Source organism: Hydra vulgaris, chromosome 02, assembly GCF_038396675.1.
Source record: "Hydra vulgaris chromosome 02, alternate assembly HydraT2T_AEP".
NCBI classification, from domain to species: domain Eukaryota; kingdom Metazoa; phylum Cnidaria; class Hydrozoa; order Anthoathecata; family Hydridae; genus Hydra; species Hydra vulgaris.
Genome location: NC_088921.1, coordinates 66577501 through 66596308, shown reverse-complemented (window position 1 = coordinate 66596308; position 18808 = coordinate 66577501). Strand labels below are relative to the sequence as shown.

The 18808-nt window shown below is 24.4% G+C and overlaps 1 protein-coding gene across 1 annotated transcript in view; it reads left to right on the top strand.

Moving 5' to 3' along the window:
* The first annotated feature begins 450 nt into the window (after positions 1–450).
* LOC100215098 (intermembrane lipid transfer protein VPS13A) overlaps positions 451–18808 on the top strand; it is a 172035-nt gene continuing 153677 nt past the window's right edge. The window contains exons 1-3 of the mRNA XM_065791745.1: positions 451–601; positions 3023–3066; positions 16314–16356. Coding sequence (XP_065647817.1) covers positions 502–601; positions 3023–3066; positions 16314–16356 — 187 coding nt within the window. The 5' untranslated portion in view covers positions 451–501. The remainder of the gene's footprint in view (positions 602–3022; positions 3067–16313; positions 16357–18808) is intronic.

Below are 18808 nucleotides of genomic sequence, written 5' to 3'. Positions count from 1 at the left end.
TTAATAAATTAACACATGGTGAGTGTTTTAATTGTGTCACAGGTTAGTTATAAAGTTTACAAATTAAAAAGTATTTAATGCAGTTACATCAAAAAAATTTAGGTTTAAGTTTGTCATTAAACACTGTTTTGAAGTTTAGAGTTTAGAAAGAGTTGCAATCAATTTGAAAAAAAGTAACCTCCTCAATCTGAATAAGTAATCAGAGGTGTCTAACAAAGATCAATATAAGTGATTTTATTTTTATTGAATACAAAGTGTTTTATTTATTAATTGATTAATTGAATGATGAATTTACTGCTCCCAACTCTTGTTCAATGCATTTCATAAAAAAATTTAGTTCTTTTAAATTGGAGGATGCATTTATAAGTGATGATGTGTGCATTGTTGTTTAATATGATATTTTTTTTATTACTTATATATTTTCTGATTTTTTTATCAAAATTTTTTCGAAGGTAAATTTAATTTGCATTATAAATGGATAGTGGAAAAAATGCTTAAACAATGGTTTTTGAATCAATTGTTGCAGATTTGTTGAACAAATACCTTGGTCAATATGTAAAGAACTTGGATGCTTCCCAGCTAAAGATAGGAATTTGGGGAGGTAGAGCTCATTAGATTTTTTTAAAATCAATATTCAAGAAGTATAAAGAAAATAAAATTATTTAAATTTTATGAAATTCTCTATCTTATGGTTTAAATAATTTTTAAATAATTAAGGCATTTTATTTGTAAAATAGAAAACTTAAAATAGTAATAGTAATAGTAGTTAAAACTGTTGCTGCATTAACAACTAGTGAGTTAAAACTCACTTTGAAAGCTTTTGATAATATACAACAATTCAATCCAAAAAATTTAAATAAAAATAGTTTTTAAGTTAATTTTTGATGCTAAATATACGTCTAATTTGTTTTTGAAATTATTTATGTTAGTTGAACTGATGACCTCCAATAACAATGCGTTCCATAAATTTGCAGTTCTGTAAATAAGGAATTTGTGTCTCAGTATAAACTTAGCTTGTTCTCTACTGTATTTCTTACTGGGACCTCTGTGTGATTTTGAGAAAGTTTGTTTGTTTAAAAGTTCTTCTTTTTCGATTTTATTAAACATTTTTAAAGGTTTGGTAAGTTATGGTATTCAATAAAATAGCAAAATAAATCAAAAATTTTTATTACAAAGTATGTATTAAGTATATGTTATTAATAATGTATTTGTTATTAACAAACTATATGTTATTGATATATATTAGTATAACAATGTTGAATCATAGTAACTAGTCATATATGTCACTGTTACTAACAGTACCAAGAAATACCTTATAGCTAATATATCATCTTTTTTGAACTCAGAAGTACTTATATTTCCAAAATTTTTATAAACACCCCCCTCCCTTTACACACACATTATACACCCCTAAATATGTGTGAAAATATATTTGTAAATTTTCATTAGCAAAACAATAACAAATTTGTTAGCCCAACAAAGTTGTGCTTAGATAGGGTAGTAGATTTTTCATACACATGTTTTTAATAGCAATTTTTAATATGCAATACACAAGATTTATTAGATTGGTGTTACGTTGGGCCATTGTTATTCTACCTGGGAATTGTAGTTTATACTGTGCAGCTTTTACAGAATTTTTTAGAGCTAAACTAACTTTTTTAGGGGCCAAACAAACTTTTAACTAATTTTTTGAAACTAAACTATTAACTGTTAAAATTTAGTTAACTGGTTTGGCTATATTAATATTTTTCAGACTGTTTTTTACTTAGGTTAAACTTATTAAACTGATATTATCAGTAATATGATATATTGAAACTTGAATCTTAAACAAATTGTTTAATGTTGAATAAAAATTTTTGTTTGGTTGGTTATTTTCATTTTTTTTTGTTTTATTTTCTTCTCATATTTAATAAGCATGGACATCTCAAAAGGAAACCAACTAATGTTGTCATTGATATAAAAATTGATTTTAAATCAAATGATGATAATGAATAAACAATGCTTATGAAGACATGATTGATAAATTAGCTTTGTTCAGTTTGAAAAAGAAAAAGAGTACATACCATTGATAACAGTTAAAAACTATTATTAAACTTACAATAAATAGTTTTGAAAAAAAAATTTAAACTAAATTTCTCGTGTTATAATAATTTCTTGATTTTTTAACAATTAAAAACAAAAGTGTGAATTAAAATATGAACATGTTTAAAAAAAGTTATTTTGATAATTAAAAAATTTAATAAAATACTAAAACCATTTCTTAATTAACTTAACAGCATAATATTATTAAATAAATATATCAAAACATCGAAAGCAAAACACCATCACCGGTTTATTCATTAATACTAATTAAATAAGATCTTATAAGTACTTTTTTTTTGGTTTCGTTTTTGTTTTACCATAACTAATTAAAAAAAAAAAAAAAATCAGGTGCAAACAATATTTAAGAATTTGAGAAGTATAAAGTGCTAGTTCCATGATGTAGTGTCATGAGTGCGCTGTTGTAGATACGACTTCAAAACATTTTGGATAAAAGTATTTTGTATAACAAGTAGAAAACTTTTTATGAGCACAGTCTTCACCAATTTTTTAAATCTCATTATTGCTTTCGCAGACATTTTCTTGAACAAGTATAATCACACTGTTTGACAACATAACCATTTTATAAGCAGAAATAACATGTTGTGAAATTTTCTTCATTGTAAGCTCGTGTGTGTATATATATATATATATATATATATATATATATATATATATATATATATATATATATATATATATATATATATATATATATATATATATACAACCCTCGGAATTAGAAAAATTGAGGTCGGCAATAATTTGCCGACCTCAAACACTTTCAGGTCGGCAGTTAGGTCGGCATTGCCGAATGCTGACCCTAATTCCGAGGGTTGTATATATATATAGGTATATATTTACATTCTCTTATTTTTTGTTTACAATTATGGATTTATAAATAAATTAAATACTAATTTCAAAATTTCTTGTTAATTTTCAGGAAATGTGGTGCTTGAGAATCTTGAGCTAAAAGATACAGCTTTGGTAAACTTAATTAGTTTTGTTATTAAGCTTTGTAACCTATTCTATTGTTTGTAAAATTTTATATTTCTTGAGATACATCCTACACATTCAATTTTAAAGACTAAAAATGATTTGAGCTACAGAAGAATATTTTTCTTATGCTTTCAGTTTAACTTTCTCTATATTTTTTTAATATTTTTTTTTTATAGCTTCCTATTTGTTCTTTAGTATAACTTGTTAAATTTTTTTATAGATTTTATTATATTTATAATATTATTAATTTGTACACAGATAATTACATTTCGTATTTTAACAAATTTTAAACATTTGATTTCAATTGAAGATGACTAGTTGACTGTTAAAACATGTATTCAGACTCTGTTATGAAATTTTATAGCATAACAAAAACGCTCAATACTGATAAATGTAGCTTTAACACAGTTTTATTTACATTGTTAAAAGTTAAATTGCATCATTATTTTATTTTTAAGTTTCCGTGTTGAAATTAAATTAGATTGATTAATAAAATTATTTAATCTAATATAACGAAAGTTACTGATGACTAAATTTGTTATTTAATAAAGATTAAATTTCCTTATAATTCATTTCATAAAAAATGTTGTAATTTATAAGTTATAATCTTTTGTTTCTTTGTCAAAACTTATTTATTTATAAATTCTTTTTACATATTTAATGTAATATTTTTATTAAAGATTATAAACAATTTTTTTATAAATAAATTTTATCCATTACCAATAAGATATTCTCAAATATAATTTATTTTTATAATAATTTATGTCAAAACAACTTTTCATAATATTGAATTAACAAGAAACAAAATATTTTAAATATCTTAAACAAAAACCCTTCTCCTTTTCAATCAATGAAGGAGAGACTAAAGTTTTATGTAAAAAATTAGTTAGCAGATAATAAGAGAGGTAATAAATTAGTTTGCAGATGTCAATAAAAAAATGTCTTCTTTGATAAATATTGCACAACTATTTTACGTTCCTTTAAAACTAAATTTTACATTCTACATTTTACTAACTTATTTAGATTCCTTCAAAACTAAATTTAAGATTTGTGTTCACACACAAATCATACATCGTACAAAGTAATTTTTCAATAAAATTAACACATTTGAATAAAAAATTGTATCATGCTTTAATTATAATTCAATTCAATTCAATTCAATTCAAATTTATTCTGAATAAAGATCTTACATCAAGGATATTTACAAATAGTAATGATACTAATCTCAAGTAAACACCTATCAAATAAAATTATAATAAATAGTGACAATAAAAAGAAAAGTAAAGTCAGATAAAAGGTGATAATTGTAAGAAAAGGAAGAAATAATAGAAACTGTAAAAGTTATATAACGATGTTAACCACAAAAATAATACCAACATCAATAATATAAACAAAAACTATAAATTAAAATAATATCAGTAATAATAACAGATTAATAATAATATTAGTAATAATATAAAAATAACATTAATAATAACAGATATTATAATAATATAAAGTAAATACAAATTAAATTGATATTAATAATAATAAAATATGAATGACAGTCGTAATTATTAGGAATATATTTATATAATGATATAAAACAATAATAATAAGGAACAACACTAGTATTTAACAAAATTTAACAATAATAATAGTAATAATAATAATAAAAGTTATTGTTACAAAAAATGTATGACATATAAATATATATATATATATATGCATACGCACACACGAACACATACATACATATATAAATACATAATATAAATATATATATATACATATATATATATACATATACGCATACACATACACACATACACATATACATACACACACACATACATACATATACATATACATACACACACATATACATATATACACATACATACATACATACATACACACATATATATATATATACATTTTACAAACAGTATCTCTCCAAATAAAAAGCATGAAGATGGGTTTTAAACTGTGTAATAAAGTTTAGGGATTTAAGGTGAAGAGGTAATTTATTCCAAGATTTTACGCATTGGTTTGTGATTGATTTATGACCGTACTTAACCGAAGAATGATTTGGGATAGATAATTTAAGGTTACTAGAAGATCGAAGATAGTAGCGAGAACATTTTATAGTGGTAAAGAAATTACAAAATGAGGGAGGGAGGTTTACTTGCTTGCTATTCCAGATAAATATACAATTTAATAAATGAACAAGATCACACAATTTCAGAATTTTGGATAGAAAGTATAGGATATTAGAGTTAGAGCTATATTGTTGAAAGTATATTATTTTTAATCCCTTGTTTTGCAAATTAGAAACTCTTAAAAAATCTTTTGTCTGGCTTTGTCCCCAAACCTGACAAGCATATCGTAAATGTGATCCAAAAATAGCATGGTAAATGTTGAGCAGAGTTTCATGGTTGACATAATGTCGAATTTTGGATAGCATCCCATTAGATCTAGATAGTTTAAGTGCTAAGTCTTTAAGGTGAGAGGAAAAGGATAGATTCGAGTCAATTTTGATTCCAAGATATTTTAAAGAAATTACGGGAAAGATTTTTTGGCCACTTAGTCTGAAGTTTAGGTGTTTAGTGATTTTAGATTGAGTTGATTTGAAAATGATAAGCTCAGTTTTGCTGGTATTAAGACTTAATTTGTTGGATCGCAGCCATTGAAGAAGATTGGATAAATCATGATTTATATGTTTGTTGATTTTTTTTAATGATTTGTTCGTAAGGAGTAAGTTTGTGTCATCAGCAAAATGGTAAGCAGTTGAAAATTTTAAAGACATATTGAGATCATTTATAAAAATAAGGAAAAGCAGTGGACCTAATACAGAACCTTGTGGTACACCTGTGGAGAAAAATATTGGCAAAGATTTAGCATTATTGATAGCGACAAACTGTGACCTATTAAAAAGATATGATAAAAACCATTGGTGAGCAATACCTCTAACACCATAGTGTTCTAGTTTACTTAGAAGGATTGAGTGATCAACAGAATCAAATGCCTTATTTAAGTCAAGAAACACACCACACGCAAATAGTTTACTGTCAAGAGCTTTCCTAATTGACTCAGTTATATTAATAAGTGCATAATTTGTGGAGTGTTTGCTACGAAAACCATACTGGTGATTGTAAAGACATTAATTTTTTTCAAAAAAGTTGTAGAGTCTGATATGCATGGCTTTTTCAAATATTTTACTTAAGTTAGAAAGAAGAGAAATTGGTCTATAATTTTTGTGGTCGAATTGAGAACCCTTTTTATGGAGAGGAATGCCTTTGGCTATTTTAAACACATCCGGAAAAAGACCTTTTTCAAAAGAATTATTCAATATGGTACAGAGAGGTTTGGAAATAACGTGAGCAGTAAGTTTAAGAAGACGAGTGGGAAAACTGTTTGGACCTAAACTTTTCTAATTTTGCAGAGTATTTCTTATTAAGTCAGATACCTCGTTTTCAGTGACTGGATTAAGGAAAAAGGAACTAGAACTTGGGTTTTTTAAATAATCAGAAAAAATAGTTTTAGAGGAACTAATTTTGCTTGATGGTGGACGTTGTATAGTTTGAAAGTGTTTGTTAAATATGTCAGCAATGGCCACACTGTCTGAGATAGTTTTACCATTATATTTAAGATTATAAGACTTATTTGGCGAAGAAGGTTTGATGTTAATAATTTCTTTTATTCCTTTCCATGTGTTTCTTGTATTGTTGAGGTTATTGTTAAAGAAGGAAATATAGTATGAATTTTTAGAACTCTTTAATAAATTGCTTATTTTATTTCTATATAATTTAAATTTATTGAATAGATTAATTTTTGTGTTGGGATTTTTAGATTTTATATATTTTTTATAGAGCTTGTTTTTTATATTAATTGATTTCAGAATTCCATAGGTGATCCAAGGTTTAGATTTGAGTTTAATTTGGTTTGCGGAAAGTTTTTTGTACGGGGCATGACGATCAAGGATCGCGTTAAGTGATTTTAAAAGGAAGTTTATAGATTTATTAACATCGTCACCATTCTTAATATTAAGTTCCCAATTAATATCTGATACTGCCTGTATAAATTTATTATTATCAAAATTCCTAAAGGATCGTTTGGTAGTTATTACTTTTTTGTTTTTAGGAGGAGTATTTGGAATACAAATAAATTGTGCTAAGTGATCTGAAATTGATATTGTGAGGTTTCCAGAAATTAGATTAGGAGTTTGAAAATTTAAAAAAATGTTATCAATAATTGTTTTTGGTGTACAAGTTGTACGTGTTGGTTGAATTATTGTAGGGAAAAATGAGTAAGAACATAATGAGTCAAGGTAATCAGAGATAATGTTGGATTCATTGTAATTTAGTAGATCCATATTAAAGTCACCCATTATCACAACCTGTTTATTTTCAGAACTAAGCTTTTCAAGTAAAGGGTTAAAATGATCGGAAAGGAATTCCTTAGGATTTAACGAAGGGTGTCGGTATATACAGCCAATGATGATATTTTTTTCAAAGGGATTGACAATTTCAACAAAGACAGATTCCAAATACTTTGGGACGTATACTGTAAGATCTTGTCGAACATTGTAGTTTATGTTGGATTGCAAGTATAGAAGAGCACCTCCTTTTTTGGCTTCAGTTGGACAATGTTCGATAATATAGCCATTTATATTTATATCAGTTATGCTAGAATCATTAATCTGTAATTTAGATTCTGAAATACCAAACACAATAGGGAGAGAAGTAAGTGAACTTATGAGACTGCGAAGATCATCAATATGAAAAGGTAAAGATCCAATGTTTAGATGAAGGTACAATTCAGAATTTGATTTTATAGTTTTATTAAGATCAAGAATATCATAATATTTGCAGTTAGTATTCGTGTTAGAGATTTTATTTAAATCCTTAAATAAATTTTTGAAATGTATCGGACTTTCCAAAGAATTTAATATATTAGTTGGAAGAGTCTGACATGAAAAAGTCAAAGAAAGTTCAAGGTCAGAGAGTATACTAAAAGGCATATTCTTAATTATGCAGTCACTACAGAACCAGTCAGAAGAGTCTTCTACAAGAAGATTATATGAGGATTTATTGACTTGACAGCACTTAGCATGAACCCAACAAGAACAAAAATCACATAAAATGGCTCTATGACTTTCAGCTACTAGTTTATTGCAGAACTTACAAGTGTACTTTACTGCCATGTCAAAATATATTGTTGAAAATAATAAAGCAATAGTATATAAAGTTAAAATAATATAAATCAATAATAAGTAATAAATAAGAGTATATTATAATAGTATTAACATAATATACTATAATATAAATAATAATAATAACAATAATAATGATAACAATAATAACAGCAACAATAGTTATTTAAAAAAAAAAAAAAAATTAATGTAGAAAAGAATTATAGCAATATTAACAACAGTAAAAATAATAATATTAATGAAAAATAAACAAAAAAAAAGCTAGAAAAAATAAAATAAAATAAGAATAATTACATTAAAAATGTATTATAAAATAAACAAACTAAATTCTTCTTAATTTTCTCTACAATCTTCTAGTTCTACTATTGCTTTTTCTTCTTTCTTTTTTCTTAGTTTACTTAATTTTTCTTTTTTTCTTTTCTTTACTCTTTAACTTTTATTTTTACTTTATTTGTTTACTTCACTTTCGTTCTTTTGTTTTCTTTTAATTTATTTTTTTTTTTTTTTTTTTATTTAAGTTTGTTTAGTGTTCTTTTTTTTTTTTAATTCGAAGTTCATTTTTCCTTTTTTTTCTTTTTTTTCCTTCCTTTTTTTTGTATGACTTTTTATGTGCGTTTGTTTAAAGATGATCTAAAGAACTTTTTTTTGTCAAATTTTTTATTTGTTGAAAAATCTTTTAAAAAAATAAGTAAAATTTTTCTAAATGCATTTGAATTTCCTGATTAAGAATTTTAAACTAAAAAATGGCATAAAAACAATTGCACACAAAATAATTGTATAAAATTAGCTTTACATGTTAAAGCTAAGAACAAATACCAGTTTATTAAAATAAATGAAAAGCAATTTCAAATTTTTTAATTTTATTCATAAACTAAAATGTTTAGTTGGTCCTCCTTTTTCTTTAATTACATCTAACAAGGATTTTGGCATTGAATCTACTAGACTTTAAGATTTAATTATTGTCAATGTGAGACCATCATTTAACAACAGGTTTTTTCAAATCTATATTTTTGGTAAATGGTCTAGTACCTATTTTTTTATCTAATAAAGTCCATAAATGTTCTATTGGATTCAAATCAGGGCTCTGTGAAGGCCATTCTAAAGAGTTCATGCTGCTTTTATCAAAAAATGTTTTTTGTGTGTTTTGGATCATTTTTTTGTTGAAACCAAAAACGTTTCCAACATATGTTTTACTCAAATGAAAAGCTTCACCCTTCTTTTGCAAAACTCTTTGTGCACCATCAGATTTTTTAAAGTTAAACTTGGATTTATCAGACCAAATATTACTTTTTTGAAAAATTTGTTCTACTCCTCATATGGTTTTTTGTTATGAATGGTTTTTAAGGAGTTATAAGTCCACTGAACTCTGCTTTATGAATGTGATTTCTAATTATTGTAAGTGAAGTTGTGTTTCCTGTTAAGTTTTTCAGATGAGCTATATTTTTTGCAATTTCAAACAGATTTTTTTTCTCCATTATCACTTGGAAATGCGTTCAGCTTTTGTCCAGTACGAATTTCAAATGTTTCATATTGTTGGTATATCTTTACTATGGCTTCTACTGTTGTAAATGGAATATTTGTAGGTTCTTCAACTTTTCTATAAGTGTTACCTTGTTTAACCAAGTCTCTAACATGACAATATGAATAGTATTTAAATATTTAGCTTTGGGTGCTATACGGTTCGACGAATAGTGTTTTTAATATCTTTTTTTTCAAATATGTTCATAATTGCTAAAAATAAAATTCTAGAAATAAAATTCAATAATAAAATTGAAATTTTATAAATTAAAAATTTATAAACATTTATCTTCATAACAAATTATCAATACAATAGTTTTGTACAATTAATTTATGTGCATGCAAACTAATACCTGTTTTAAAAAAAAAGCAAAAATTGTATAACAAACACATTTTCTTATGTTTTTACTGAAAAAGTATAAACAAGGAATTGTCATAATAAATTAGAAAAAATTGTTTCACTATATTATATATATATATATATATATATATATATATATATATATATATATATATATATATATATATATATATATATATATATATATATATATATATATATATATATATATATATTTTTCTCAAAGCACAGTCTGCCGAATACTTATCAAATACAAGATTGGAGTCTACTCAGCTTTGAAGAAACCGCTCCTGCGTCCATATGATAAACAAAAGAGACTAAAATGGTGTCATGAAAGAAGGTATTGGACAGTAGAACAATGGAAAAACATGTGGAGTGATTAGAGTAACTTTGAGCTTATCAATCCCAAATCTAACATAACAGTCAAAAGAATGGCTCACAAAAAGTATTACGCCAGGTACATTAGACCGACTGTGCAAAGTGGAGGAGGCTTGATAGGAATCTGGTCATGCTTCAATTACAAAAGTGTTGGCATGTGCCAAACATACACCAGAAAATCAACTCCAGAATATACGTAGAAGTACTGGAAAACAACGTAATTCCATCAATTGACCTGCTTATGCTCAATGATAAACCATGGAAACTTCAACAAGATGGCGCTACATACTGCATACTATACAAAGGAGTGGTTCAACGATAATAATATCAAGACAATACCGTGGCCTCCATACTCACCTGATTTGAACCTGATTGAAAACATTTGGGCTTGGATTGACTGTGAATTGGCAAAGGTTCAAATTTCCACACTTGGCCAGCTGAAGGACGTCGGAAAGGATGTTGTATTAAAGCAAAAGGCGGATACACAAAATATTGATTGCTTCATAAATTACGCCTCCTAATGTATCGTGTGTCTAAATTTATGAATAATTTTTTTTGTCTTATTTTTTTAATATTTATTTAATGTAGTTGTATCTAGTTATTACTTAGTATTTGTATTTTTTTTGTAAATTTTGTATTCTGTATGTATTTATCTAATAAATAGAAAAAAAACTAAACCAAAATCTTTTTTTGCTATTGTTTTATCGTTAAAAAACTAAAAATTTCTATTCTCAAATATGAGTGCGTCTAAATTTATGAAAACCACTGTATTTGTGCATTTCACTATATTTGCCCTTGTCTCACTAAAGATGCTGCAAAAACAATTACCTGTAGCATAGTAAACTCTTGACTTGACTACTGCAACAGTTTTCTAAATGGAACTTCTCAGAAAAATTTTAACAAACTCCAATATACTTAAAGTTATTTAGCACATGTTGTATGTCTCTCTCCTTTCTAATTACAAATAGAAAACTTTAACTTCTTTTATTGCTCCACTAGTTGGTGATATGTCAAAGTATAATTTACAAGAAATCCGTCATAATTTACAAAACTATATCCACTAAACTCCCACTGATCTATTCAATCCTGTGAAAATTCAAATCTTGCAACTAAATACAAGATCATCAGTCAACTTGCACTTTTTTTTGGTGTTTTGCTTATACCAGTGTAAAATTTGTTAATAGAAGTGTAAGCAGGATCAATGGACCTTACATTACCATAGTATAAAATGTTTTTAGTTCACTATTGGTTTGATAAAGGGCAGGTATTCCTTAATCAAGGAAATTGTAGTTGTTTTTAGGTGAAATTTTAATGTTGTTTTTAATATGATAATTGTTTTCATTTAAAATACTTTATAGTTAATTTTTACTGTGTTTATGTTGAAAGTTTTATGGAACTTGAGATTAATAGGGAAGTATTTATCAATTAATGTAAAAAATTTTAGACTTTGATAATGCATCATACACAGGAGAAGATCTTTGAAAAATTCTTCACTCAATGAATTTGCTGACAATCTTAATTTAATTGATTGTGGCATTTGTTTTAAAATAATGGGTAGGTGGTTTAAATCAGTGTGAATATAGTTTAAAGAATTTCTGGAATACAATTAGAAAGTGTGGTTATCAGTGTTTAATATGATGTCATTTACGTTATTGATTTTGCATTGTATTGATATAAGAAGATTGTTTCTTTTAAATACATCAACAATATATTTTTTGATTTTTTCCATTTGAGGAATTTGAGGAATACTTAGTACATTGCTAAATTATCATCACAGTATAATCCAAAGTCGTTTTAATTATAGGGCTTGTTAAAACAAAAGGAAAATTCCAACAAGTTTGAATACTTCTGCACCATCAAAGGTGCAAAAATACCTCGGCACTAAAAGGCAAATTATTGATGTCATGATGATGTCATGTTTGTTAGCATATACACAATTTAAAAGTGTAATAATTCTTTTTTTAAAAAAAGAGGTTATCAAGGTTTATAGGTATAATGAAAAATATTATTTTAATATATTTGTGTAACTTACCCACTCCTTAAATCATTATATATTATGAATTTTTATGTTGTTTGAAAAAATTATTTGTGTATATACTTTTAAAAAATTAATTACAGTTTAATTATTCAAATACCCAAAATTCATTAAATTATTTTTTTAATACGCTTTAACATGTATAAAACTCAGAATAAAATAAGATAAAAAAGTGACAAAATATTAGTACAAAAATTGCTGAGTGTAAAAATAACTGGTAACAAGTTCTTTTTATTAAATTATTTTATTAACATTTAAACAAAATTAACATAATAAATTAATAAAAACACCTCTTTGTTAGAAAGAAGTGTTTTTATTAATTTATGATGTTAATTTAGAATACTGAATGTATTTGAAGTTTCATTATGTTATATTTTAATGTAACATTGAATTATGCAATATACAATAACTCTTAAGACTAATTAAGTTAAACACTAAATCAAATGATCAAATTTGATTTATAAATGTCGTTTATGGATCCAAAAAAATTTGTTTAAAGATTATTTTAAGAATATAGTGAAATGTTTTTTTTTTATGAAAGCTCCTTCTAATATTAACTGCTAAAGTTGTGAAATCTTTTTTTCATAATGCAGTTATAAAGATGTTTCTTTATATATTTTTTTCTTTATAAGTTTTTTTTATAAAACTCTTACAAAATCTTTATAACTTATACAATACTATAATTTATTTATATTTATAAGATAATTTATTTAGTAACCTTGTAAAACAGCTAATAAATGTTAACTATAAAAAAAAGATCTACATATTTCACCTTTTAAATCAATTTTTGTTACATTGAATATTTTATAACTTTAATGTGACCTTGACATTTAATTATAAAATCACAACTTTCAAAGTTTATTTATTATTTATTTTTTGTAGTTATTTCTAGGCTTTTGCAATAATAATAGTACTAACCAGATATATATAATATTTTTTAATTATACATTTTAGGCTATAAAAAATTTTAAAAACTAATAAGTCTATGTGGGTTTTACAGCTAAAAATATTTCAACTTTTTTGAAATTTTTCTATATGATGAAGCTGTAAGAAGGTTTTAAAAATCGCTTCTGAAAAAATCTACATGTTCACATGTTGTGAAAACTCCATGACCATAGTCTTGTTTCACAAAACGACATTGTGGCTATAATGGCCAATAGAGCTAGTGTTAAAAGTTAGAAGTTTGCTATTCAAGAATTATTTTTGCCTATAGCTTATAAATTGCAGTAATTGATTTTCTTTATAAAAAGAAATAAATTGCTTCAAATCAGTCAGAATTTGAAGGTAAGTTTTATGAAAGTGATTCGTTCTGGAAGCGGAAAAATTAGAGAAATTTACTAAACTACAGTTATGAAAACACAAAAGCTCAAAGTAAACTAACTGAAGTTTATATGGGGTAGTCATTTAAAAGGTACGCAAAGCAGGCCTATTTGTCACAGAATAAATGTTGAGTTCTAACTATGCTAGCTAGAACTCAACATTCATTGTCATTGTCATATTTATTGTCATAAATGTTGAGTTTCAGCTAGTATAGCGTTTAAAAAAAAATTAATAAACTTCAATTTATTTGGCATACAAATAATATTTTCACTGTGGAGTAGATTGAGTAGTACACTCTTAAATTTAAAAAAATATATTATTTTTATGGTTTTGTTTTTTCAGGTTTATTTTTTATTTATTTTCTCATTTGCTAAGATTTTGGATCTTTTTTCGCGATTTTTTTTTTAACTTTCTCTTGTTGTTCTTTTCTCTGTTTAGTAAAATTTTTGCATTAAAAATGTGCAAATTATCAAAAGATGCAATGATCCATGGCTTAGTTTTAAAACAAAATGTTATAAGTGTGGCAAGACATGGAACTGCATCCATCTTCAAAGTGATAATACTGTTTAGACCTTTACCTATTAAGAACTACGTTTTACAAAAATATATAAAGGCTGATATATGAAAGCAAGTGTCTTTAACAATGGACTCCAAGACATGATAGAGCAGCCTTCTGATAATGCTTTAATGATTTGAAGTAAAAATTGCATACAAAAATCATTAATCAATATTTATTCTGTCCAAGATAATTCTATGATTGTCATATGATGAAATAACAGTATTATCTTAGATTATTACAATTGTTGTTCTTAATAGCAACCATTGTTCTTAAAAGCAATCATTGTTCTTAAAAGCAACCGTTGTTCTTAAAAGCAACTGTTGTTCTTAAAAGCAACCGTTGAAGCACATTTTTGTCAAGATACTAATCTTTTCACAACTGGCGTTTCAATTAACTTTATGTATACCAAATTAAAAAATGCTGACAACAGCACATATGAGAATGCATTCAGCTTTAAAGATTCATGTGCATGAGCCTAAAATTATACCTGAGTCCATAAATAATTTTCTTAAAGTATTGAAGAATTACTTGATTATGTTGTTAAAGAAGGACAATCATTGATGCAACCAGTTTGGTATGGGGAAATATTATCAAAGATGCAATAAGAAATTTCACTATTAGAAAATGGTGGTGATTATTTGATTAACACATGGTGGTTATTTAGAAATAGTTTTTTGGTTTCTAATGAGCGTAAAGTTGACAAGTACTAAGGCTAAACTAAGTACAAAAATTGTAACTTTGGACATGCTGTGCTTCTTGTTTTCAAAAGCATATATTTCTAAGCACATAAAATATTTTTCTTCCAGCAATGTATATTGCCTTTATTTAATAAATATATATTTGTTAAAATTGTATGTTTTTATTGTACCTCACTATGCAGACATCATATCAGATCTTGTTATAATCTTGGGATCAATCCGAGGATCTTAGGACTTATCATTTTCAATCGTTAAATCCTAGGATTAAAAATAGAAGAAATTTCTCAACTGTTCCTATGTGTTTCAGAATATTTTATAATAAAAAAACAAACAATAATTTGAAAGATAAAAAAATTTCAAATTTGAAATGTTTGTTAACTAATTTATTCAAAACTGATCAAAGCAAAAAAAAAAAAAAATTTAAAGCTAAAGAAAAGTATGAATAGTTTTACATTTTTGTTTACTGTGATGATCTAGTATTAATTTACAAACAAAAAAGTTGTTTTAAAAGTTTAGTTTTATGTCACTTTTGTTCTAGTTTATGCTTTTTATTCTATTTTATTCTAAATTATTCAACTTTTATGATGCTGATAATAATTTATTTTAAAGTTATATACAATATTTTATGAACTGTTTAATAATATAAGTATTATGTGGTCATAAATAGTAATGAAGTGACTAATGAACTGACTATAAAAAGAAACGATTTCAAAGTGCTTGAATTTTTCATATCGTCATGGTCATTTCACAATCACCTAAGTGATTTTTTCATGTTATGAGAAATAAATAAAAAACTTAAAAAAAAGTTGCAATTTTTTCTCTGACATTAGTATAAAACAAACAAAAATAACTTGGTTCAAGATAATATCTTGAACCAATTAGAAAATAGTTTTTTTATATTTTTTTATTGTGATGTTAGAGAAAAAGTAGCAATTTCTTTTTAAGTTTTCTATTTCTTTCTCATAGCATAAAAAAATGACAAAATGATAGTGGCGATATGTAAATTGCAATATTGTTAAAATGTTTAACATTATTTTGAAACAAATTAAAATACAGATAAGTTAAAAAAAAAAGAAATTATTTAATTTTATTATTTTATCTAACGTATTTTCTTTACAAATTTATTTCTGTATTATTTTAATAAGTAACTTTTGTTTACAAATTTTTTAAAGGATGATTTAGACCTACCTATCAAAGTTGTACGTGGTTACTTAGGTATGTAGTTACCAGACATGGTATTTATATGTTGAGGAGCTATTTTAAAATAAAATTTTTAATTTTTTATATAATTTTGTTTTTAACATATACCTGACATTTTTGGGATTATAGCTCAGTACTTTTTTTATAATACCTGACTACAAACTTTTGTAATATTCTTTATATTTTTTATACATCTTTTTTATTTAAATAATACATGTAGTTTATTTTATATATGGATATATTTTTTATGTGTATATGTTTGAATGCATTTATATACATATATATATATATATATATATATATATATATATATATATATATATATATATATATATATATATATATATATATATATATATATATATATATATATGTATATATATATATATATAAATTTCTAATATATATATATATATATATATATATATATATATATATATATATATATATATATATATATATATATAGAGGCCTTATATATATATATATGTATATATATATATATATATATATAGAGGCCTTATATATATATATATGTATATATATATATATATATATATATATATATATATATATATATATATATATATATATATATATATATATATATATATATATATATATATATATATATATATATATATATATATATATATATATATATATATATATATATATAGAGGCCTTATATATATATATATGTATATATATATATATATGTATATATATATATATATATATATGTATATATATATGTATGTATATATATATATATATATATATATATATATATATATATATATATATATATATATATATATATATATATATATATATATATATATATATATATATATATATATATATATATATATATATATATATATATATATATATATATATATAGAGGCCTTAGTGGAAAGCCAGGGCTTTAGCTCTCGCTCTCGCCCACACTCTGATATAATGGTTTACGGGAGAAAAATACAAAATCATTTTTATAAAAAAATATTAATTAATTGCATAATAAACTGCAATGCTTTTTGAAAGGCACAGTTGTTGCAAAAAAGAAAAAAAAAAAATTGAAAAAGAGCGCTGATTGAAATGCACATGTTTTTGATAAGATTGGTCTAACTGATAAATATAAAATTATTACACTCTAAATTATATTGATCAAATATAAAATTATTTAACTGATAAAATATAAAATTACTACAATTTAAATTTTTGCATAGCAGTTTTTATTTTATGTAATGAATTATATATTTTATACATTATTTAATTTAATATTATGTTCACTTTTATTGTGGATTTTTTAGTTGTTGTAGTAATTTTTAAAATCCCTTAATTCTATTACTATAAGAAAATATAAAACTTTTTTTACAAGCAGTAGTTTGTAGTGTTTGTTTTAGTAGAGCTTTTCTCCGCTTTAGTGATAATTTACTTCTGCCGAGACCTATATATATATATATATACACATATATATATATATATACACATATATATATATATATACACATATATATATATATATATATATATATATATATATATATATATATATATATATATATATATATATATATATATATATATATATATATATATATAAATATGTATATATGTGTGTGTGTGTGAAAATGTTGTTTTAAAAATGCATAGTCAATTTGACTTTTAAACTTGTTAAGATGACAAGAGTCATAACAGCAATCACAGTTTGTTGCAGTTAATTCCATCACCTGACTACTCTGTTAGTGAAGAAATTACGCCTAGTAGAGATGGCTTGCATGTTATTGTTGAAGTCATATGCAATGAAGAACTCTTTTAAAAGAAGCTGAAAGGGTCTTTGAGTTGTTCGATTATACGGATGACCAATTTGTTGAATAAGCCAACAAATATTTTCTAAGTTTTTATGTTGTAGATTAAATCACCTTGATTATTAATTTCCTCAATTATTGTCTTTTATTAAGCGGGGTAAGATGAAGATGTTATAATCTGACTTCGATAATTCAAAGTTATAAACTAATTGATATATTTAAAAAGTTATATAAAAATATTAATTTAAAAAAATAATGCATAACTAAATATGCAAAAAACCACCTGCTTATTCTCGGTTGACTCGGTTCAGAAAAAAAAATTTCAATATCAGTTATACCTTTTGTAGACAATTACACCAATACAGCTGGCTAAGTTGCTGGACATTAGAGTAAAAAACAGAGTTCTGTTCCAAAAAAGAGTGGTTCTGTTTTCTACAAAAAAAGCTTGGCTGCACTACCTGTTAAAAGTGAAATCACTTGGCGTAAAAAAAGTGAAATCACTTGGCGTAAAAGGTAAAATTGGAATGAAAATATCTAAAGAATGGTCTAATTATGAAGTTTCTTATTATGGTATTTGGGCATCAAGCTGCATTAAAGATAATAGAAGTTAAAATAGAGACTCTTTCAAACAATATCTTAAAGTCTTTAACACA